Raw genomic sequence first — 23,807 nt, 5'->3', positions numbered from 1 at the left:
ATAATCAACCGAGGCCTTTTTCTGCTTGCAGCGGGCGAATTTTAAATGCGTTCTCTTTTATTTCCTAATGCACTGGACGGAGAAGAGTTCCTTTCTTACAAAAGCAAAGCCAAAACGGTCCAATCATATCAACGGACCCTGCGCCGTTATAAATGTAATTTGCGATGTGCGTTTTCGGCCATTAGTGGGCCTGGCTGATTCATCAGCTTCGTAGGGGGCATCTCGGCCCGAACTATTGTACAAACTCCCTCGCTTGCGTGGGTAGGGTTTATCTTTTTTTTTTTTCCCCAAAATTGTTGTTGTTGTTGAAGGCGCAAAGTCCATCTTCGATTTAGAGAGACACGACGCGTCAAGGCCAGCAGGACTGAAGACTTGGCCTCCGTCGAGGGAAAAAATTAAATTTATCTAGAGTTCATCGGGATTGAGGTGGGCTGGAAGAAATGACAAAAGCAGACGGTTGGGGTTTGGTGGGGTTTTTTTTTGCTGTTTGGTTCCCATGTTGTAGATCCTCTTTGAGAGAACGTTATGGAGAGGTGAAATTAGATGAATAATTCCCAGGTCAGCAAAGAGTATATATATATATACTCTCCCCCAGAGTTCAGGGAGGGGAGGGGGGAAGAGAGCTTGGTTGTGGTCCATCAATTTCCTCTCCCTTTAGCTGCCAAGTTCTTTCTGGATGTCTTTACTGGAGCCCATAACTATCTCTTTCTTTGGCAGGACTCTTAAAAGCTTGGAAACAGGTGGGAGAAGTTGGCCTAGAAACGGAGGTGATGTCACTTCACGAACTGCAATTACATATTCGCCTGAAAGATAGAAAGGAAGGCTGGGAATTAGCTGAGGAGCGGGTCTGGATTAACGGGTATCCTAAAAGCAGGCTACGGGATGGGGCACCCAGGAGGACACTTCTCTGACAAACCACGGATGTTTTAAGATGGTGGACTGAGCACGCAAGGCCCTACGTAAGCAAGCACAGATCACGTCTCTCCGGGCACATTCTGGTGGCTGGAAGGCGTTTCCCCACCTGAGTTAAAATCTACACACCTCTACCTTGCAGGAACTGGGGATGTCTAGTTTAATGAAAAGAAGGATTTAGGGGAGACATGATAGCAGTCTTCCAATATCTCAGGGGCTGCCCCAAAGAAGAGGGAGTCAAGCTATTCTCCAAAGCACCTGAGGGCAGGACAAGAAGCAATGAGTGGAAACTCATCAAGGACAGAAGCAACTTAGAACTAAAGAGAAATTTCCTGACAGTTAGAACAATTAATCCATGGAACAACTTGCCTCCAGAAGTTGTAAATGCTCCAACACTGGAATTTTGAAAGAAGATGTTGAATAACAATTTGTCCGAAGTGGTGTCGGGTTTCCTGTTTAAGCAGGGGGTTGGACTAGAAGACCTCCAAGGTCCCTTCCAACTCTGTTATTCTATTCTATTCTATTCTATTCTATTCTATTCTATTCTATTCTATTCTATTCTATTCTATTCTATTCTATTCTATTCTATTCTATTCTATTCTATTCTATTCTATTTTCTATTCTATTTTCTATTCCATTCCATTCCATTCCATTCCATTCCATTCCATTCCATTCCATTCCATTCCATTCCATTCCATTCCGATTATTGAAAATCCATGTCTTCTAACGGAGGCCTCTCTTGCTTAGCTGCCCACTCTTTTTCAAATGCAACGGGGCCACAAGGGAGATATTTTGCATCAACGTGGCAGGCCCATCGCCCAGGTGCCTGGCATGCAGCTCTCAAAGCTGCCCATGGGCACCGAGTGAACCAGTCGCTCCAGAGGGATATCGATGGCCGTTCTTCCTCTGAAGGTTGTCAGCGTTTTTGACAAAAGAGGTTTTTAAATACAGGGTGAAAGTTCGGTGCAAAAACGCAACTTGACAGAAGGTTCTCAACCTCCCGTGTCCGTGAAGTCAAGATAAGACAGCACTGCCATCAATATTTCGGGAGGGATTAACATGATGAGCGGGTTGTTAATGGAACTGGACGGGGGCCAGGACACCTGGATTAGCAGCTCCTGAATTTAAAAGGGAAAAACATTCAAGGAGATTTTTTTTCCCTTTTCTTCTTCTTCTTCTTCTTCTTCTTCTTCTTCTTCTTCTTCTTCTTCTTCTTCTTCTTCTTCTTCTTCTTCTTCTTCTTCTTCCTTCTTCTCCTCCTCCTCCTCCTCCTCCTCCTCCTCCTCCTCCTCCTCCTCCTCCCTCTACTCCTCTTTCTCCTTCTCCTTCTCCTTCTCCTTCTCCTTCTCCTTCTTTTAGTCTAGGGTGAAATTGCAAAAAGAGGTCACTCTGCACGTTTGGGAAGATTTTTGCACATGAAGGCTCAGCCTGACTGACACAAGGCCCCGATCGAACGGAAAAATGCGTACATGAAAGTTTTGCTCAGCACGGATTAGCCTTTGCGGGGAGAAAACTTGACTTGGCCGCGGTCCTAGAGGCTCTGATTTTGACGGGAAAGGTCTGTTTCCAGAAATATGAGGAGTGCGCAATTCCTTGCATCTTGGGAAGGTAAAGCGTCCGTGCCAGAAGACCTCCTTGTGAACTGATGACAGAGTCACCTGGGGGTAGAGATGGATTTGCTGGGCGATAATATTCAGGAGATGCACTTTTGAACTTAGGTGCTGGAAAACTCCTCCGAAGACCCAACAAACTAATGGATCATCAGATAAATCCACCCAGAGTTCTCCTTTGAAGCACACGCGTGATCAGGCTCAAATTGATCCTACTCCTGAGACACATTATTGCGAACACCCAGAAGGCTCCTGGAACAAGAGCCGGAGTGGAGCGACGATGCCTTCCAATCTCACTATGTCTGTCGGTCTGTCTGTCTTTCTGATCAACTGTTTCACCTCCCATTCTGCAGTAAGCCTTCCTCTCCCTCACTTCCCCACCCATCTGTTCCAAAAACAGACTGACATTTAAAAAACAGGGAGAGAAACAACGTTAAGTCACAGCTATCTATACGCAGCCAGGGAGGAAGGGAGGGCGGGCGGGCGGGAGAGAGGGAGGAAGGAAGGAAGGAAGGAAGGAAGGAAGGAAGGAAGGAAGGAAGGAAGGAAAACATTACTTTTTAAACGCTTGCATGTACTGTAAGTTGCCTTGAACATTTGGAAGTTTTGATTTCAAAACCAGAATTCAGGCTTAACTCAGGAATCTGTATTGCGTACATATTTCATACTGTTGCTTGTCACCCCACTTGCTCATCACATTCTCCCCACTCAAAGCTGTCTGTTAAAATCCTTTATGCAGTCCCAAACTTTGTTGTCTCTGCGGGAATTTGATGGTTAAATTTCCTTTCCCTTCTTACCTTCTGGAAGGAAGCCTTGTAGTATCCGAAGCCGAACATCCAGATTCAGTCACAGTTTTGTTCCATATAATATCGAATTTGTGAACGCTCAAGTTTCCGCTTTCCCCTACGCATTTCCACAATATTGCGTACTTTTTAACCAAATTTGTACACTAACACATGAATAATGAAGGATCCCTTAATGTACCCTTACTGTAGTTATTAAGTCTGCATTACTATTAATCTTCTCATCGGTCCTATCACCCATCTCCTCCCACTAATGAGTGTAACCTTGTTGCTGGTATCCTTAAGATTTATATTGACTGCTTCCCTATGACTATCATTAAGTGTTGTACCTTATGATTCTGAAATAATAATGGCGGGCTAACAAATAAATAAGGGACGTGGTGGCTCAGTGGCTAAGATGCTGAGCTTGTTGATTGATAGGTTCGAATCCCTACCGCCGCGTAACGGGGTGAGCTCCCGTGACTTGTCCCAGCTTCTGCCAACCTAGCAGTTCGAAAGCAGGTAAAAAATGCAAGTAGAAAAATAGGGACCCCCTTTGGTGGGAAGGGAACAGCGTTCCGTGCGCCTTTGGCATTGAGTCATGCTGGCCACATGACCACAGAGACGTCTTCGGACAGCGCTGGCTCTTTGGCTTTGAAACGGAGATGATCACCGCCCCCTAGAGTCAGGAATGACTAGCACTTATGTGCAAGGGGAACCTTTACCTTTACATACATACATACATATATATATATATATATATATATATATATATATATATATATATATATAATCAATCTGTATGTGACTTTCTCTGACATGCTCCGTTTTGTACAAGATTTGTTGCGCCGAGAATGCCAGGGGCTACAACTCTCCAGGAGACACTGTCCTCAAACCCCACCCAAGATTGGCAGATTACGACACAAGAAAACTCTTGGGTGCTCTTGATAAGGAGGACTTTAAAAGGATCAACAGATTCTACATCCAGCGTCCTTTTCTCCCTTCTTCTTCCCTCCCCTTTAAGGGACGCCACCAATAGCTAATTAATATGGCATCGGCAACATAAAAAGGAAAAATGGCTGCGATGAAAGGGGGGTGGGGGGGGTGGGAGAGAAGAGAAAAAGCATTTATGAAATTTGCTACCGCCCGAGAATCTGAAGGGCGGAGAACGTGCGTGGAATGTGGGTCCTTTCTTGCCAATGACATTTTGAGAGATGCTGGAATCATCAAAGGGCATTTACGGAGCGATGGGAGAAGGGATTATCAGATGTCGTTAAAGGGGAAAGAAAAAACCCGTCAGACTGAGTAAGCCTTCCTTTGGTTTGATCAGGAGAAGCACGGTTAGGAGTTTCACCCCAAAAGAATAAAAGAGAATAGCACTAGCCCTTAGACTTATATACTGCTTCACAGTGCGTTACAGCCCTCTCTCTAAGCGGTTTACGGAGTCAGCCTCTTGCCCCCAACAATCTGGGCCCTCATTTTACTGACCACGGGGAGGATGGAATTGGCTCTGTGTGCAAAGCTGGCGAGTGTGTATTTGTGTGTGTATTTGTCTCCGCAAGCCCAGGGAGAGACAAGAAACCCTCCAGAATATATTTGACTTACGACCAGTCATTTAATGGCAAAAATAAAATAAAAATAAAAATGCCCCAAGAAAATTCGGTTACAACTACGAGATTTGCTTAATAACCATAGCAACAGTTGAAACGTCAGATCTGATCATGCAGTGCCTCAGCTTAGGACCACCGCGACTTACGACCGGAATTCCGCTCCCAATTTTGTGGTCTTAAGTCGAGGACTACCCGTGACTTCCCATTCTTCTGACCCAGCCCCCCGTGTGGACTTCAATTCCCAGAATTCCACCTGTCTTAAAGCCACCAAGGGACGCAGCAGCCTTAGAGGTTCCTTGTGTTGAAGAAAAATAAAGTTTTGTTTTTTTTTTTAACCCAGGAATATTTGGTCCTTTGTGACTTTGGGCCCAACACCTGCATCTACAAGAGATGATCTTACCTGGTGGAGGTGGTGTGACGTTCGGCGAGCTTTCATTCACCCTGGACTTCCATCCTTCGGTGGCTATTCCTGATCTGGAAGAGACAAAGGAAGTGAGGGAATGAGATTAATCCGTTGCGTCGCTTTTGAGGTGTTACCGCTTGGGAAATCAGTACGGGAATGCAGGTAATCCTCGATTTACAACAGGATAGAATAGAATAGAACTTTATTACGGTCATAGACAAGAATCATCACTGTTTACAATAGTGTTAAAAGATACTACTACTGCTAATAGTGGATAATAACATTCATGGCAATAAAATACATGGCCTCAAACAGTTTGGATCAGGGGCCTCCAACCTTGGCAACTTTAAGCCTGGCAGACTTCAACTCCCAGAATTCCCCAGCTGGGGAATTCTGGGAGTTGAAGTCCGCCAGGCTTAAAGTTGTCAAGGTTGGAGACCTCTGGTTTGGATCATGCCTCTGTTTTTACATGATCGGAGAGCGGATTAAGTACGTATGTAAATATAATTTCTCAAAAAATTGTAAGAGATATCTACAAAATATCGGCGCAATTTGATACCTCTAATTCTGTAACCGAATTTTTCCTTGCGGTCATAGCAGCCGCACGGAATTTCGCCACTGCACACGTGGACGACTTAACAACCCTTAGGGACCGTTCAAGGTTACAAAAGTGTCTTATGACCGTTTTTTTTCCACCCTTACGACCGTCGCCGCATCCCTGTTGATCACGTGATCAAAAGTCAGACGCTTGGCCAATGATTCATATTTATGATGGTCGCAGCATCCTGGGGTCATATTTGAATATTTATTCGGATTTTCTTGGCACAGTCCTTCGCCTGGTTTTTTTAAAAAGGTGACGAGGGTAACCAGGAGGTGAAAAATTTCTGGTCTCCTGGGAGAACAAATAAAAGAATCAGAAAACCTGATTTCTAGGAAAGGAACAAAGATAAATAATTTAAGCACTAAAGAATATAACCCAGGCTTCATACTTTGCCAACCTTAGAAGAAATAAAGTTATATGAAAGTGCTTTTTTTTTTTTAAACAAACAGAACCTCTAAAAGGGGGGGGGTTGTCTAAAAATAATAAATACAAAACAAGAAGGGTTCAGAAGTGACGTGAATTGTGGAGTATAAAGGGAAGGATTAAAAAATAAATAAAATCCTAAGGTTTTCCCCAAATTGCATCTATTTATTTACCTAACCTATTTTGGTTCTCAAATTGGTTCAGATACATTCGAGGTTTTTTTTTTTCAATTACTATTTTTAAACTTCCATCCCTATCCTGTGAAGGAGACCCACTGAAAGAAATTGGTTCAAATACAGGCGAAGGGAAGAATAAGAAGTGTTGGCCTCGTTGTTTATAACCGCGAGAAAACTGGATCGCAGGCTGTACAGGCTCTGGAATTTATTTATTCCTCCACCACCACCACACAAAACAGTGGCTGAGGACTTCCATATTCTATTCCTCACGTCAAGTGATAATGAGGCTTTCAAGTGTCCTTATTTATGAAGAGCCGGAGAATGAGAACAATTAAATGAAGCATCTGTTTCTTTCCCGGAGAGCGCAAGTAGTAGCCCCTCCGTTTGTAAGGCTCGCGTGTATCATCAAATGTCCTATGCCTGTCAACTTTGATAACATAAATAAATGACTTCACGGGGGCTTACTGGATGCGCTGGCATATGAGTCACTGAGCTTCAATGGACTCCGGGGGATGGTAGAGGACAGGAAGGCCTGGAGGAACGTTGTCCATGGGGTCGCGATGGGTCGGACACGACTTCGTGACTAACAACAAGAAGTGTGTGTCTATCTATCTATCTATCTATCTATCTATCTATCTATCTATCTATCATCTATCTATCTATCTATCTATCTATCTATCTATCTGTATATATCTCTATCTCTATCTATCTATCTATCTATCTATCTATCTATCTATCCATCCATCCATCTATCCATCCACCCACCCATATCTATCTATCTATCCATCCATCCATCCATCCATCCATCCATCCATCCATATCTATCTATCCATATCTATCTATCTATCTATCTATCTATCTATCTATCTATCTATCTATCTATCTATCTATCTATCATCTGGGTTTCCCCAGGTCTTATATTAATTTTTGCTCCAAAAGATGCACTAGGGCTTATTTTCCAGTTAGGTCTTAAATGTGGTACTAAATGTGTCCATCTGGCTGACGATCTTAACTGGGACTTATTTTTGAGGTAGGGCTTACGTTACGAGCATCCTGAAAAATCATGCTAGGGCTTATTTTCCGGTTGGATCTTATTTTCAGGGAAATACGGTATTAAATGCATCCATCTGGCTCACGATCTTAACCGGGATTTATTTTTGAGGTAGGGCTTATATTACGAGCATCCTGAAAAATCATTTGAGTCTTATTTTAGGGGAAATGGTATCTATCTATCTATCATCTATCTATCTATCTATCTATCTATCTATCTATCTATCTCTATCTCTCTATATTGATTAGGGGACAGAAGGGTAAAATATACGAAGAATGGTTGCAGGAATTGGGTATGAAAAGGAGGACTGGGGTGACATGATAGCAGTCTTCCAATATTTGAGGGGCTGCCATGAAGAAGAAGGTGTCAAGCTCTTCTCCAAAGCACCTGAAGGAAGGCAGGACAAGAAGCAACAGGTGGGAACTGATCAAGGAGAGAAGCAACCTAGAACTAAGGAGAAATTTCCTGACAGTGAGGACAATTAAGCAGTGGAACAGCTTGCCACCAGAAATTCTGGGTGCTCCATCACTGGAGATTTTTAAGAAGAGATTGGACAGCCATTTGTCTGAAATGGTCTAGGCTCTCCTGCTCGAGCAAGGGGTTGGAGTAGAAGACCTCCAAGAACCCTTCTAACTCTGTTATTCTGTTCTTTTCAATACTCTGCAGATTCAATGGGGGGGGGAATCTCATGTTGGGATAGTTGGAGAAAGAGGAGAAAGAGAAAAGAAATATAAAACGTTCTTTTCTGAAATTTGGAAAATGTTGACCTCTGGAAACGCCTTCCTGTGCTTAAGTGCAAAGCTTTCCTTTTGAGTTACAACAAGGACACAGAAAAACACAAATAGTTGTTCGTGTGCCTGGTCTAGAAACCCCAAAGTTTTAAGAATTATTAACCTCCTAGGTTAAAAAACAGTTTTGGACCGGGAAATTTGCTCCTGCTCAAACATCCATGTTCTACAGATGATGTCCCATGATATGGGTGTGGTCCATATTCAAAAATGACCCTTCTCTCTTGGCAGCAGGCCATCCCTGGCAAATCAGCTGGATCCCCAAGGCGAAACCTTTTCTACTGTAAATGATTTAAAATTACTGCCACCAATTGTATCCTTTTCTTCAAGCTTTTTATTCACTGCTGGTTGGATTGTTTGAACCAGCTTTCCTGTTTATTAAAAAGCAAAGCTCAGTGGGCAATTGCTTTTGACGTTTGTCAACGGAAAGCGAGAAAGAAATGACGCTGAGTAAATAATATACGGAAGTAGAGAGATACCCCAAAACAAGATTAATCTTGAGAACAAGCGTTCTTTTAATCCATGCTGTAGGACTTCCAAAGACGGCACTATTTAGTAGTCTGCCGCTGAGCGTGTCCAACTGAGTGTGCCCAAATTGCAACTGTGTTTTAACTGGGTAATTCGTTCAGTGAGCGTTCCAGGGGTCCCATTAGAAAATGGGGGTTTTGACGCAGGAATCTGTTGGAAGTGCCTTGATAAATTTTGACGGGGTACGTCAGAAGGTAAATATGCCGAGAAACAAAAAGGAAGTCGGACGGGTGCTACAGGAAATGGTTTTGATCTTGGCAAATCTTCCCAACAGGAACATTTCGCGGCGTTTATTACAATTCAGCCTATTAAAGCCCATTATAAACGTAAGCTTTGCAATCCAGGAATCAGTTCAGGCCCATAGAATGGACTCGGCCTCTCTTGTGATGTAATGCTGCGTTTTCCCTTCTCCGGGATTAATTTTTCTTCCGAAGCAGGCTTATTCTCTCCATTAGCCTGGGTGGGTAGCATTCAGAAAGGAGTGGTCCCTTCTAGGCAGAGACGATGGCAATAGTAGGAATATTAGCTGCCTGGATCGGACTTACCGGCAGGATTAATTCAAGGTTTTATTATGCTACGCCGCTCACTTTTCAACTCCTTTGAAAAGAACCTTTAAAGAGACGAAATTGCTTTCCTTTCACGGAGTTAGCCGAGTTACTCATTTTACACGCAAAGCCAACTTTTCCTTTTAGTGAAATCATGCCAGATTCAAATCCAGAGGCGTTTTACACAAAATGACTAAGATCTGGGGGAAGGATAAAGGTGTGTGTGTGTGTGTGCGGGGGATGTATAAAGTCTCCAATTCAATGTTAGGATTTGTAAAGTTCAAGGTTGCCATGCAAGCTTATTCGGAGGTAAATTTGAGTTCATTGAAGACCCCATAAGCTTAAATCCAAGTTATTGAAGCACAAGATATGATCAGATGGAATATCTTAGGCTTCGCACCATGGTCCAGTTCACTCGACGTGCAAAATGCATAGTTAGATTCCTGCAAACCACCAAACAACTAACCAACCAACCAACCTGATTTTGGACAATATGTGGTGCAAAGCCAGCCCTTATATTCAATAAATGTTCATCCTAAGGGACAGCTTGATGGGACTTCTTTTGATTGCTACTTTAATTGCATCCAGTTTTGCTCACCACATTACACAAAAGACGTTGAGGCTTTGGAAAGAGTGCAGAGAAGAGCAGCAAAGATGATTAGGGGCCTGGAGGCTAAAACGTATGAAAAATAGTTGCAGGAATTGGGTATGAAAAGGAGGACTGGGGTGACACGATAGCAGTCTTCCATCATTTGAGGGGCTGCCACAGAGAAAAGGGGCTCAACCTATTCTCCAAAGCACCTGAAGGCAGGACAAGAAGCAACGGATGGAAACTCATCACGGAGAGAACCAAGCTAGAACTAAGGAGGAATTTCCTAACAGTGAGAAAAATCAACCAGTGCAAACAACTCTCCTTTAGAAGTCGTGGGCACTCCATCACTGGGGTTTTTTAAGAAGAGACTGGACAGTCACCTGCCTGACATGGTACGGGATCTCCTGCTTGAGAGGGGGTTGGACTAGAAGACCTCCCAAGGTCCCTTCCAACTCTGTTATCTGTTCTGTTCCTTTGGATTGGTTAAAAAAAAAAAAAAAAGAACTTTATCTCAGCCATGTTCAATATTCTAACCATAAATATTGCTTCCCATCAAGGAGGAAGGTCTCCAGACAGGAAAACCCATCCGTCACTAAAAGGAGAACCCAGGAAACCTCCCTGCAATCTCTTGATTTCATGACAAGGAGCTTTCCTCCATCACGTCTTCAGCTCGTGCATCACCAAGGATCGGGAGAGACCGAAGCCAGAGGGGTACAGTTCAAAAATGACGATGAGGGACGAGGGGAGTTGAGCAGCTGGTCAACTGAGACCGATTCCCTCTCCCCCCCGCATCACCAAATAATCCCTGTCCCTCAACCAGCCGCCATTAAGAGAACCCCACTCCTCATGAGTTGCTCCATTTATTATTTCTGCATTGCGTCAGTGGGGAAACATTCGCACTAAGCCACAGGGATTAAAGACCGAAGCTGTGGGGGACTCCGATCGTATCCGTCATACCCATCTGTTTTCGATTCCAACCTTTCACACCTGCTTATATTTATTATTCCTTGCTTAGACAAGACACGGCTCGTTTTTCAACCTTTTTTTGCCTCCCACCCCCACCCCACCCTTCCTGAAGAAAAGCATATAAAGGCAGGGGTTTCTTTAAAAAAAAGAGAGAGAGAGAGAGAGAGAGATGGTCATTATAATCTATTCTCAAGTTTTCTTTCTGAAGATGACACTCCCAAGAAGAGATTTTAAGAATGATTGACACGATGGGCACTCGGATCCAGTGAGAAGTGGAAGAAATTAGGTTGGGTCAGTGTAACTCCGCTGAAGTTAGGAGTCCTTAATGTTCTCTGAGCTTGCTTGTTTTCTTGCCATGCTAGCGCTGATGATAGATAGATAGATAGATAGATAGATAGATAGATAGATAGATAGATAGATAGAATTATTTATTGGCCAAGTGTGATTGGACACACATAAGCATAAGCTCTCAGTGTACATAAAAAGAAAAGATACATTCGTCAAGAATCATAAGGAAAAATAATAATAATAAATCACCCGATATAACGTTTCACGTGTAGGAGAAACAAGCCTGGTTCAAAACCACTTCTTTGAAGGGTTTGCTAGGGTTAAAAAAAAAGATGGCAACGAAGAGGAACAAATGGAGACAGAAAGGGAGAAGAAGCAATACAACGATGGCAATAGGCACTAATGGATGGGCACTAATCAAGGAGAGAAGCAACCTAGAACTGAGGAGGAATGTCCTAAAAGGGAGAACAACTGATCAGCGGAACGAGTTGCCTCCAGATATTGTGGGTGCTCTACCACTGGAGGTTTTTAAGAGGAGATTGGACAACCACTTGCCTGAAATGGTATAAGGTCTCCTGCCTGAGCAGGGAGTTGGACTAGAAAGACTAGAAAATCCAACTCTGTTATTCTATTATTCTGAGAAGGTAACTGAAGAGGGATGTCCTCTTCATCATCGTCATCTTCTTTTAACCCCCTGATAATCTCTTGCGGGGTGGAGTCTGGGCAACTGAATGGAGCTGAGTGTTTCCTGGCCGGATGCCTTTCCTGTCGCCAATGCGGAGTTTTGTTCAGCAGATATATTTCTCATTGTGCCCAGAGAGAGAGAGAGAAATATCTGCCTCTCCCTTAGGATCGAAACTCACAGCCTCCTGATTGTGAGACGAGAGCTCCATCTCTAGGCCACCGCACCACCCAAGGTGATACTGCATTTGAAGATGCCGAACAATTGGGCAAAACAAAACAAAAAAAAAATCCAACTTTTTCTTTTAAAAAAAGTGTATTTTTTTTTTTTTTTGGTTCGGAAACAAGAACACAGCAGATGGGCATCCGTAAACAACATGCGTTGCTCATGGGTTGAACAAATGGAGAGAAAGAATGACTGGCTACTTTCTTGTGCACTTCCGTTGAGGCAACAGTTGTACCGATCGCTTTTATTTTTTTAGCGTTTTTTTCCCCCCTCCTCTGACATTTCCAGTTCTTTATCCCAATAAGGAAGATGAGACGCACACGCCGTGCCTTCCTTCTGGAAGGTTCCTTCGGCCCTGTTAGACCAGGGGGTGTGTTTTCACCCCAGCCCTAACAACGACAGGATTGCTCCAGGTGGTCTCGGAAAAAGGCCAACATATAGAATTATTATCTTTATTGAAATGAAGATATTATGGTTATATCTTGACTGGCAGGGAAGAGAGAAAAAGTCTTTTTTTTTTCTTCTGCCTCATGTGCCAAAATAACTTGGCTCTCTTCGGTTTGATCCACCTTGATATAAGGGAGGAATTATTCACTGTTCTAATCCGAGCTGCAAAATAGATTGGGGTTATCCAAATGTCCTTTTTCCAAGGTTTCCCCACATTCTTATGCAACTGGGTTTTATTTAAGTAGACCTTTCCCTTCAGCTGCAGGGGGAAAAAAAAAAAAAGGTTTGAATAACCACTTGAAAGTGGCTTCTTTTCAAAATGTGTACAGTTGTTGATTATTTGCCCTGTCTATAGATGTCAAGAAGTGTGGAGTTCGCTTGTAGCACAACGTGCTTAGACTACCTACAGTAGAGGCCAAAATTGTGGAAACCTTTTGGGAAAAGTGTATTTTCTAAAACTAGCTAATAACACCACTTTTTTGGGGGGAGTAATACCATAAAATTATATCTCAATGGAAAGATCATTTAATCAAGAATGTCATGTCATAACTTTTATGAAGGATTTGCTGTTAGAATAGCAGTTACGGTATAAAGAAGAAAAGTGAAACACGTAAAAAAAAACAAAAACGAGATATGCAAAAATTATCACCATGTTATTTAATCCTTAGGTGGGTAAACTTTAGCATGAATTATGGCCTTATAATGTCTTCCCATGGAGTGAAGTAAGTCTTTGAGTTCTGCAGCTGCTCCAAGATTGAATGATGGCTTCTATTAACTGGGTTTTATTGCTGGGTCGCTTCTGACTCACAAGTTTCTTTAGTCGGCTCCATAGATTTTCAATTGGGTGAAGGTCTGGGGTATTCCCAGACCATTCCAGTAGTGGAATAGGATTATTTTGAAACTCCCCTCTCCCAAAAGTTTTATTAGCCATCAAACCTCAAAACTACACTTCTAATGCCATTGTAAACTTTTAACGGTCACTAAATGAGCGGCTGTAAATTGAGGACTAGCTGTAATCGATGGATCAGCTGACACCTCCAGATGTTGTGGACGCTCCATGACCGGAGGTTTTCAAAAATAGATTTAGACAACCATTTCACCAGGATGGTATAGGGCAGTGATGGCTAACCTTTTTGCCATCATGTGCCAGGAAGGGGGGGGCGGGGGGGGGTCGCGTGTGTGCGTGCGTGCTCATATCCATAATTCTATGCGACCCACCCACCCCCCTGCTCACCCCACTCCTGGCACACAATGGCCCGGTAGGCCCGTTTTTCTTTCTCACCTGGCTCCAGGACTTTTCTAGGCGTCTGGGGAGGGCAAAAACAGCCTTCCCCACCCCTTCGGAGGCCAAAAATGGCCCGTTGGACAACTTCCAGTCTCACTGGAAGCTGAGCTTGTGTGCCCACTGATTTGGTTACGCGTGCCAGCTGTGGCACGCGTGCCATAGGTTCGCCATCCTGGGTATAGGGGTGTAGGTCAGTAGGTCAAAGGTCTCAGTGCCAGGCTGTAACAGCACATTGCCGGCTTGTGCTCTTTGAGTCTTTCCTGCTTATTTCATTACTTCATTTTGGCTCAGATGTGGATGATCTAATATATTACTATACATATATTATTATACTTCTAATAATATATTAGAAGATGGCATCTTGAAAGGGGGGGTGAATAATTCCTATCCCATTAGAACCCTGTTACTGTGATACCTTTTATCTGCTTATGTAAAACTGTATAAAATTAAAGCTCTCTACGAAGTTGGGAGAGACATCTTGGAAACATCTTGAAACAGAGCAAAAGCCTGGACCTCTGATTTACAACATAGGGGGTTCCTGCTTCAGTAGGGGGGTTGGACTAGAAGACCTCCAAGGTCCCCTCCAACTCTTGTTATTCTATTTCTGAAAGAAAGAGCTGGCCGATAAGTACAGGGAATGTGGATCAAAGCTCGTTAGGTTTCAGATCTGATCTGGTTTCAGATGGAAGATGGCTTTACAACAATTCAGGAATTCGGAGCAGAAACAAGTCTTGTTCTGTTCCTTCCAGCTTAACAGCTGAGACTCAAACAGAACGAACGAAGAAAGGAAAAAAAAAGGGGGGGGGAATGCATCATTTCACGGTAGCATCAAGTATCTATTCAAATGTTCAAAAAAGAAAGGGAGGAAAAAAAAAAAAAACCAGCCAACTAATTGACTCCATCTGTATTGATTTAAGGACTGATTAAATGCCTAATCAAGAAAGTCTTAATTAATTTTTTTTTTCTTCTTCTTCTTCCCCCTGAGCAAAGAAAAGAGCCCGGGGAAAGGGACGAAGGAGAGGGAAAGCACTTATTAATAAAACGCCTTACGCTGCGTGTCAGATTTCTTCGGTGTCGCGTGCAGCGATCATCGCGTGAGTTCATTTCCACGCAAGGTCGTTTTTCTGGATGTTGTTTTGGAGACTGCGAAGGGACGTCGGGTCAGCAGGCTGGGATGAGATTCTGGGGGTGCTGCAAAAGGCCACCCCCTCCCCTCCCAAGTCAAAAACAGGTAATCAGAGTCTGCCAAGGACGAGTAAAATCCTCTGTGGCTGTTAAGAGCCAGATGGCCTTGCAGCCTTGGGAAAGACGGCTGGCTGTCCTTGCCAAGGTTTGACGTGAAGCCAGCTAGCGGGAGAAAAGATAGGAGGTGCCCTTGGGTGAGCTATCTTCAAAAGCCCCCCCTCCCTTGGCGGTGTTCACACAACACGCGGAACAGGTCAGGATTAGGGATAAAGCCCTTGGAAGGACCAGCTAAGCTTTGCGAGGGTGGATCTTGGCTGGAGGGAGGAGGAGATGTCTGGGGCTCGGCATATCGAGGGAATCTGGTTGCCTCGGTGAAGGGATAAATCCTCAAGGAAAAGGGCGAATGCGTTGAGCGGGTTAGAATAAGTCACGAGACTACGGGGAAGTCCTCGTCTTACGGCTACCATTGAGCCCAACGGTTCTGTGGCTAAGCGAGACAGTTTTTAGGGGAGCTTTTGGCCCCGTTTTACGATCTTTCTTGCCATGGCTGTTAAGGGAATCACTGCAGTGGTTGAGTTAGTTAGTTACTTAGCCTCCAGAAGTTGTGAATGCACCAACACTGGAAATTTCCAAAAAAGAGTTTGGACAACCATTTGCCTGAGGGGGGGCTGGACTAGAAGACCTCCAAGGCCCCCTCCAACTATTCCATTTCATTCCATTATTTGGAATTCTTCTTCTCCTCTCCTCTCCTCTCCTCTCCTCTCCTCTCCTCTCCTCTCCTCTCCTCTCCTCCCCTCCCCTCCCCTCCCCTCCACCTCTACTCTACTCTACTCTACTCTACTCTACTCTACTCTTCTATTCTGTTGTTAAGTAAATCTGGCTTCCCCACTGTTTTTGCTTGTTAGAAGGTCGTAAAAAGGGGAATTCAGGACCACGGGACACTGCAACCGTCATAAATACAAGTCAGTTGCCAAGCGCCCGAATTTTGATCCGGTGATCGACTGGGATGCTGCAACGGTCGTAAATTGCGAAAAACGGTCGCGAGTCATTTTGTTCAGTGCCGTTGTAACTTCGAACGGTCACTAAACAAACCGTTGTAAGTCAAGGACTACCTCTAAAAGCTTCCCATAGAAAGAGCCACTGAAATGCGGCAGTAACGATTGAACGTAGAGGTAAAAAAAAGGGGCCCCTGCAATTGAGAAGAGGACTTTCCTTTGAACCTTGGCAAGTGACGGTATCGTTGCTCACTACTCATCCTGGCTTCTCGCGGCTGCTCTTCTGCCTCCCAGGATGCCAACAAACACGGGAAATGCACGACCCACGTCTTAAGTCACATCTCACAAAAGCCATCTCAAGAGGACCCACAAGAGGTCCTGCCTTGCCCCGATAAGGCGTTGAAGGCAGCAGAAGAGACCAGGGAGGATCGGGGACCAGTGTCTAGGTTCCAAGTAATAGCTCCCTAGAAAGCAGAACTCCGAGGCAGGCAGATTCCTCAAAGGACAATTTTATTGGAGGGATCCTATTGGCACAAACGGGTGAAAACCGACTCTGAAAGTCCCCACGGTTTTCACCGGATTAAAAAGTGAATGTTTCCCCCTTACACCAATCAGTCACATTGTCCAATCAAGGGGCTGCCTGGTTGCCTGGTTACTGTGCTCCTCCTCTCTCCAGCCACCTGTTGGAATGCCCTTGGTTCCCACAGGAAACTTATTTTGTTTTGGCTACAAAAACCCTCTCTATTCCTTCTTCGCATTGTGGCAACCCTGAAGACTCCAAAGTGGTCCCAGCCAGGTTCGCTTCAGAGTCGATACCCAGATCTAGCCTCCTGAGGCGCGCCCGCACAGCGCTAAAAAAGGAACATTTTGAAGCCTTCCGGGTCTGCAAAGGTAAGTAGAACAGCGAGGGGGGAGGGGGAAATCCGCTGTGCCACGCGATTTAGATTTAGCTAGAGAGCAGGAAATCTGACGATTCTAGCTAATATAAATCGTGCGTCACAGCTGATCGTCACCCAGCTGATTGTCGGAAATACCAGTTCGCCCGAACCGGTAGCATTTTTTACTACCGGTTCAGGAGAACCAGTCCGAACCGGTAGCATTTCACCCCTGATGGGCTCAAATGCAGGTGCACCGTCTGTCCAGAGAGACAGGAAGGCTTGATAACCAGGTTGGGAGGAATTGGGGGGGGGGGGAAGAGCGAGGAGGAAAAGCCGCCATCTCTCCCCACTTCCCCAAGTCTGGGCTCATTAAATCAACTTTGGAACAGCCGCCGCAGCTGCTCCCTGAACATTGTTTGGGAACTCGCTGGGATCTTGATCAAGTTTCAAAAATTCCACCGAGTGCTTGATGTGTTGTATGGGGGGGGGGGGGGGGAGAGAAGGAGAGAAAGAGAGGGGAGGGGGTGGAAGAGAGAGAGAGGTAGATCGATCACATTTTCAGGCACAATAAGATGGCAGCGTATAGCCGAGCTGGGGGGTTTTATTGGCTCTCGGTTTTGCGAAGCTGATGCTTAGTGATGGTTGCGATGGAAAAAAAAAACAATAAATGCCCTCAGCTGCCACAGCTGCATCCAATTTTCTTAAAACAATATATGGAGGGGTGTGTGGGGGAGGGGAGGGAAATGGGGGGTGGGAATTCCCCAACCTTCTTCCCATCCAGAAATACAATTTTTTTTTTTTGTGGAAGAGCTGATGGGGAAGAGAAGGGCGAGGAGACGTCTTGGGGGAAATCATTCGATGCCAACGGCCCAGTCATCTGTGACTGACGTCAGAACTGTGCCCGCTTTTCCAAACGGGGACCGGAAAAAATGTGATGGTGTGTGCTGAAAGTGAGAACCTGTTTTGGGAAGCCTAGCCGCTTTTGAAAAGCTGCCGTTGGGATCCTTGACCTTATTGAGGTCATCAATTCCAGCCAAGCCGAGTTGCTTTAATTGACTTCTCCTGCAGTTGTCTCCATGGCCCCGACGCTGAAGGACTTCTCGTGTTTCTTTACGGTATTCGGAGACGGTTTCCCTGCTCAATAGCAATACGGGTAGTCCTCGACATAACAACAGTTCATTCAGTGACCATGCAAAGTTGGTTACGATGGCGCTGGAAAAAATTGACTCGTGACCGTTTTTCCACACTTACGACCTTTGCCCCATGATCAAAATTCGGACGCTTGGGAACTGACTCACATTTATGGCAGATTCCCGCGGTCATGTGATCTCCTTTTATGACCAAGCAAAGCCAATGGGGGAAGCCGGTTTCACTGAACAATCTTGTGACTAACTTAAACAACCGCAGCGATTCACTTAGCAACCGTGGCAAGAAAGGTGGTAGCATGGAGGCAAAACTGACTTAACAACCGTCTCGCTTAGCCATAGAAGTGTTGGGCTCAATTGTGGTCGTACGTTGAGGAATACCGGTACATGTTGCTGAACTAGTGACTCTTTTAACAGATGGATGTGTCTTTGAGAAAGACTGAGGCAGGGACTTTTAAGATATGAAAAGACAGGTCATTAAATGAAGCCCGTTTTCTGAGGGTGCTCCTTTACACCATCCCTACATCTGCTGGGCCACGAAGAGCATCCAAAGTGATAAAATAAAATAAAGACCAGAGCAGCAAGTTGACTCACGCCTGTCTAAACTTTCTAATGTTTGTCATTCCTCCTTTAAAAAAAAGAAAAGAAAAAAATTGAAACAGCATTCTTGCTCTTCGTGACGTTTTCTGTTATTTATTTATGTTTTCCCTGTTCATCTTCCCACCTGCGTTTGTGTGCGTGTGCGTTTTATGCTTTTAAATCATTGTGGGATAATCTACATGTAATTCTTTTTTCTTTTCTTTTCTTTTTTTCTAAGACGGTGATCACTCTTCCAGTGATTTTTTTGATCTGCTTGGCCCTTGCAAACTTGGTTTCTTCCTCTCGTGTTACGGTTCTGGAGAGCTCATGGATTTGGTCATTTCCTCTATTGCGGGGCTTCTCCATTTCTTCCCCAGCTGTTGAGCATTACCTCAACTAAGCAGATTTAAAGGCTCAAACTGGGGCTTATTCCCTCCTAGCTTGTTTAATGCATTACGAAGCAGGACAGCTGTTTATTCCAGCGGTCCCTTCATAACATTTCTTCCTAGCCTTCGCGGGCACTCCCCCCCCCCCCACACTCCTGTGATGATATTGTGCCCTCAGTGGGCTAAGACGTTGAGCTTGTCGATCAGAAAGGTCGGCGTTTCGAATCCCTAGTATAGGTCTCCTGCGTGAGCAGAGGGGTGGACTAGATGACCTCCAAGGTCCCTTCCAACTCTGTTACTGTTACTTCCACCCTTTGAAACACAACTCTGGGGGATGTTCTACGGATCCTCCACTCCGTCAAGGTCTCGGGAGAAGCCTGCGCAAAGACGGCATGTGTCAAACACAAGGAACAATGAGGGTAGTAAGCCACAAGTGGCTTGATTCACCTAAGATCAATAGAATAGAGCTAGGAGGGACCTGGGAGGTCATCTAGTCCACACCCCTTGCTCATTCAGGAGACCTATACTAGGGATTCGAACCGCCGACTTTTCTGATCGCCAAGCTCAATGTCTTACCCACTGAGGGCACGAATGCTGCCCTCATGTCCCTCCCTAGTCTTTCTTTTCTCTGGACTGGCCACACCCAAATCCTGCAACCGTCCTTCCTATGTTGTTGTTTTTTAAAGTTTGTCAAGTATCTATAAGATAACAGGTAAAAGTATAAACATAGTTTGAAAAATGAAAAGAGTAAGTAAAAAGGAATATTAGGACAGGGACGGAAGGCACGCTGGTGCACTTATGCAGGCCCCTTACAGACCTCTTAGGAATGGGGTGAGGTCAATAGTAGACAGTTTAAGGTTAAAGTTTTGGGGGTTTGGGGAAGAAACTACAGAGTCAGGTAGTGCATTCCAGGCATTGACCACTCTGTTGCTGAAGTCGTATTTTCTGCCATCGAGTTTGGAACAGTTTATCTATTATTTGCTCGTGTATTGTTGTGGTTGAAGCTGAAGTAGTCATTGACAGGAAGGACATTGTGGCAGATAATTTTACGTACTACGCTTAGGTCAGACTGAAGTCAGCATAGTTCTAAGTTGTCTAAGCCCAAAATTTGGAGTCTGGTGGCATAAGGGATTTTTATTGCGGTTAGAGGAATGGAGGACTCTTCTCGTAAAATATCCCTGGACTCTCTCGATTGTATTTATGTCCGATATGCAGTGCAGGTTCCAGACAGATGAGCTGTATTCAAGTCGATATTTTAAGTCTCCAGGTTTTTACTCATCTTAGTTGTTCTTCTTTGCACTGCCGTGGACATCTTTTATTTTATGGGGTTCTCACCTAGTTGAAAGGCTCGTTGATATTGCTAGTCCATGGATGATAGGCCGTACGCTCAATGAATATTCGCACTTTCCACCGCGAACTAAAAACACGGTTCTACTGATGGGGTTGATTATTTTTAATGTGTTTCAATATGTGTTTAATATGTATTTTTAATATGTTTTTATTTGGATTGAGATTGTTTTTCTTAATTGTTGTGAGCCGCCCTGAGTCCTATGGAGATAGGGCGGCATACAAATCAAATTAAATTAAAATTAAATTAAAAATATACGAATAAACAAACCACTCTTCCCTTTATCACAGCAGAGGTGGGGAGGGCTCTCTTCTACCCCCACCCCCACCCCACACCACTGGGCTTCGCTTGTGCCAAAGCGAGGCCTCTCCAGCAGCGTCTGTCACTCAGATGAGAAACCAATTAGATCTCCTTGGTGGATTCACTTCTCTTTCTTCCAGCAGGCACCTAATTGGAGCCACTCGTTCCCTTCCTCCCGAAGAGAGCCGAAATGGCTAATCTTCCTGCTGTTATCTTGCCCCTCTAAACCACTCGGTCTCGGTATCTGCTGGCATGAACTGCTAAGGCCGGGAGCCAGTATTCCTCTGTGGGTATCAGGATCAACCCCCCCCCCCAAAAAACGAGAAAGGCTGCCACCGAAAAGCGCTTCTTGTAAGAAATGCTTGCTTCTCTCTTCCTTCCTAGTTCAGTTAAGATGCTCCCGGCAGCGTGCGACAGGGCTCAAGGGATGGAGGGTGAGGGGAGGCCTCTCCAGCCCCGGGGGATCTCTCCAGAGGGTCCGACCTGCTTGCAAGGCACCCCTGGAAGAATGCGTCGTCGTGTGATAAAATTAATGAATCGCCCTCCGTTTAGGAGATTTAACTTGTCAGGAGGAGGAGGGAGGACGTGAAACTTCTTAGTGATGTCTCTACGTGCGAGACTGGAAACAAAAATGAAGGGATTTTTCCATCCACAATCCCCAAAAAAATGAGCATTGCTAGGACAAACGGGCAGAATTTTGGAAAAACTATAGTTTGTAAAGGATGGTGCAAGGACAGTGGTTCTCAAACGTCTCGAAGCAACGGTAACAGAGTTGGAAGGGACCTTGGAGGTCATCTAGTCCAACCCCCTGCTCATGCAGGAGACCTATACTAGGGATTCGAACCGCCGACCTTTCTGATCGACAAGCTCAACGACTTAGCTACTGAGGGCACGATATCGTCACGGGAGTGGGGGAGTTTTGAAGAAATGTTTTGATTTCAATCTTGAGTGAAGTCTCGTGGGGGGAGGGGGGTTCCTGTGGCCACAAAAGGTATTTAGAGGGAATTTGGGGTGAAGAAAAGGACGAGAACCACTGGGGTAGGAGACGAGCAGGCTGAGCTGGAAGGCGGGGTTAAACATGTTATTAGTTTGGAATCACTGCGTAGCTACAAGACACCCAGCCCTCTGTGAATTCTGTTGACTTTGTTGTTGTTAGTTTCAAAGTCGTGTCCGACCCATTGCGACTCCATGGACAACGTTCCTCCAGGCCTTCCTGTCCTCTACCATCCCCTGGAGTCCATTGAAGCTCACGCCGACTGCTTCAGTGACTCCATCCAGCCACCTCGTTCTCTGCCATCCCCTTCTTCTTTTGCCCTCCATCGTTCCCAGCATGAGGCTCTTCTCCAGGGAGTCCTTCCTTCTCATTAGGTGGCCAAAGGATTTCAGTTTCATCTTCAGGATCTGGCCTTCTAAAGATCTAGCTAGCGCCAATTTAGCTTTGACCATGTTGATTAGATTCTTGTGCATATACCTTGACTGAAACCATGTGACTGATGATTTACGAAAGGGGAAAAACTTTTACTTTTAATGAGGTGAAAACTGCGGGAACCTTCAGAGTCGGTTTTCACCAGAACTGTGCCAATATGATATACCCAATAAAACTATTCTTTGAAGGCTCTACCTGCCTCGGAGTTTTGCTTGCTATGGGTGTACTCCTTGGAACCCTGACAATGGGAATGCTGTTTCTCCAAAATGCTGGAAAACTGCAGCCAAACAAAATAGATAATTCTGTTCTGGAACAGCCCAGGTTCCTCTGTTCAATGCGAAGGTATCTCTGGGTAGGGAAAGAATTCTGACTGCCGTGCAGAAGATTCTAGATGGGTCAAGGATCTGACTATGTAACTTCTGCAAAGGTAACTCCACTCCAGAAGTTAATTGTGCTGCTGCGAGCTACCTTTGTGTTACATGTTTGCGTGTTGAGAGCCAGAGTTGGGTGAATCTGTTCCGCGGCGAAGAACAGGTGAAGGTTGGGCTTTGTGTGCAGAAGCTGAGATTTCAGGTGAAAATGTCAACAAAAGCATACCCAGTATTTAATCATCAATATTATGGAGTGACAACAAGCTTGTTGGCAAAAAAAAAAAAAAAAAAGTAGGAAGGAGAGAGGGAGAAAGAAAGAGAGATTATAAAGATGGGAGAAATGTCACAAACACACCACACAAGAATCCTACCTGACCTTTGCAATAAGTCACATGGATAAAAGACACTCTTATTATAGAAACCAATAAACACAGTATGACTCACCAAACATAAAAAAAATATATTGTATAATAATAAAAAAATGGCAAGGAAGCAAGCTTTAATAATAAAGTATGTTTTGGTCCTTTCATATTTCAGCCAAATTTGCACCTCCTTCCTACCCAAGCCCGTATTCCTTAAAAGCAGGGCCGGCTCCAATTTTTAAGAGAGAGGTAAGGTGAACATACCTGCTACGTCTGACCATAAGCGAGGTGAAAGCTTCCATTTGCTCTGTGGAGGCCCTGGCACTTTGCCTTTCAACTTCTCTCTGTAGGGATGGGAGATGCGAGGAAGAAAAACAGGAGATTGGTATTAAAGAAGTAAAAGAGGTAAAGGCAAAGGTTCCCCTTGCACATACGTGCTAGTCGTTCCCGACTCTAGGGGGCGCTGCTCATCTCCGTTTCAAAGCCAAAGAGCCAGCGCTGTCCGAAGACAACTCTGTGGTCATGTGGCCGGCACGACTCAACGCCAAAGGGGCACGGAACGCTGTTCCCTTCCCACCAAAGGTGGTCCCTATTTTTCTACTTGCATTTTTTTTATGTGCTTTCAAACTGCTAGGTTGGCAGAAGCTGGGACAAGTTACGGGAGCTCACCCCGTTACGCGGCGCTAGGGATTCGAACCGCTGAACTGCCGACCTTTCGATCGACAAGCTCAGCGTCTTAGCCACTGAGCCCTTTCCATTAAAGAGGTACTGGAATACAATGCTTTTTTTAAAAAAAAAAAAAAAGGAGCATCCATTAACTGATTGATTAGGTCTGGAGATTTGTGTAATCACAGGGCTAGAAGGGACCTTGGAGGTCTTTTAGTCCAACCCCTTGGCCAAGGCAGAAGACTTTATAGC

The 23,807-nt window shown here is 44.7% G+C and overlaps 1 protein-coding gene across 1 annotated transcript in view; it reads right to left on the bottom strand.

Annotated features, from left to right (window-relative positions):
* Positions 1-654: 654 nt before the first annotated feature.
* Positions 655-23,807, bottom strand: part of MORN1 (MORN repeat containing 1) — a 74,596-nt gene continuing 51,443 nt past the window's right edge. Inside the window, exons 12-14 of the mRNA XM_070956279.1 lie at positions 23,154-23,233; positions 5,315-5,388; positions 655-803 (exon numbers count right to left, since the gene is read on the bottom strand). Coding sequence (XP_070812380.1) covers positions 655-803; positions 5,315-5,388; positions 23,154-23,233 — 303 coding nt within the window. The remainder of the gene's footprint in view (positions 804-5,314; positions 5,389-23,153; positions 23,234-23,807) is intronic.

Source organism: Pituophis catenifer, unplaced genomic scaffold, assembly GCF_029215685.1.
Source record: "Pituophis catenifer annectens isolate HBS135680 unplaced genomic scaffold, rPitCat1.0.hap2 SCAF_18, whole genome shotgun sequence".
NCBI lineage: Eukaryota > Metazoa > Chordata > Lepidosauria > Squamata > Colubridae > Pituophis > Pituophis catenifer.
This window is presented reverse-complemented; position numbering and strand designations above follow the sequence as displayed.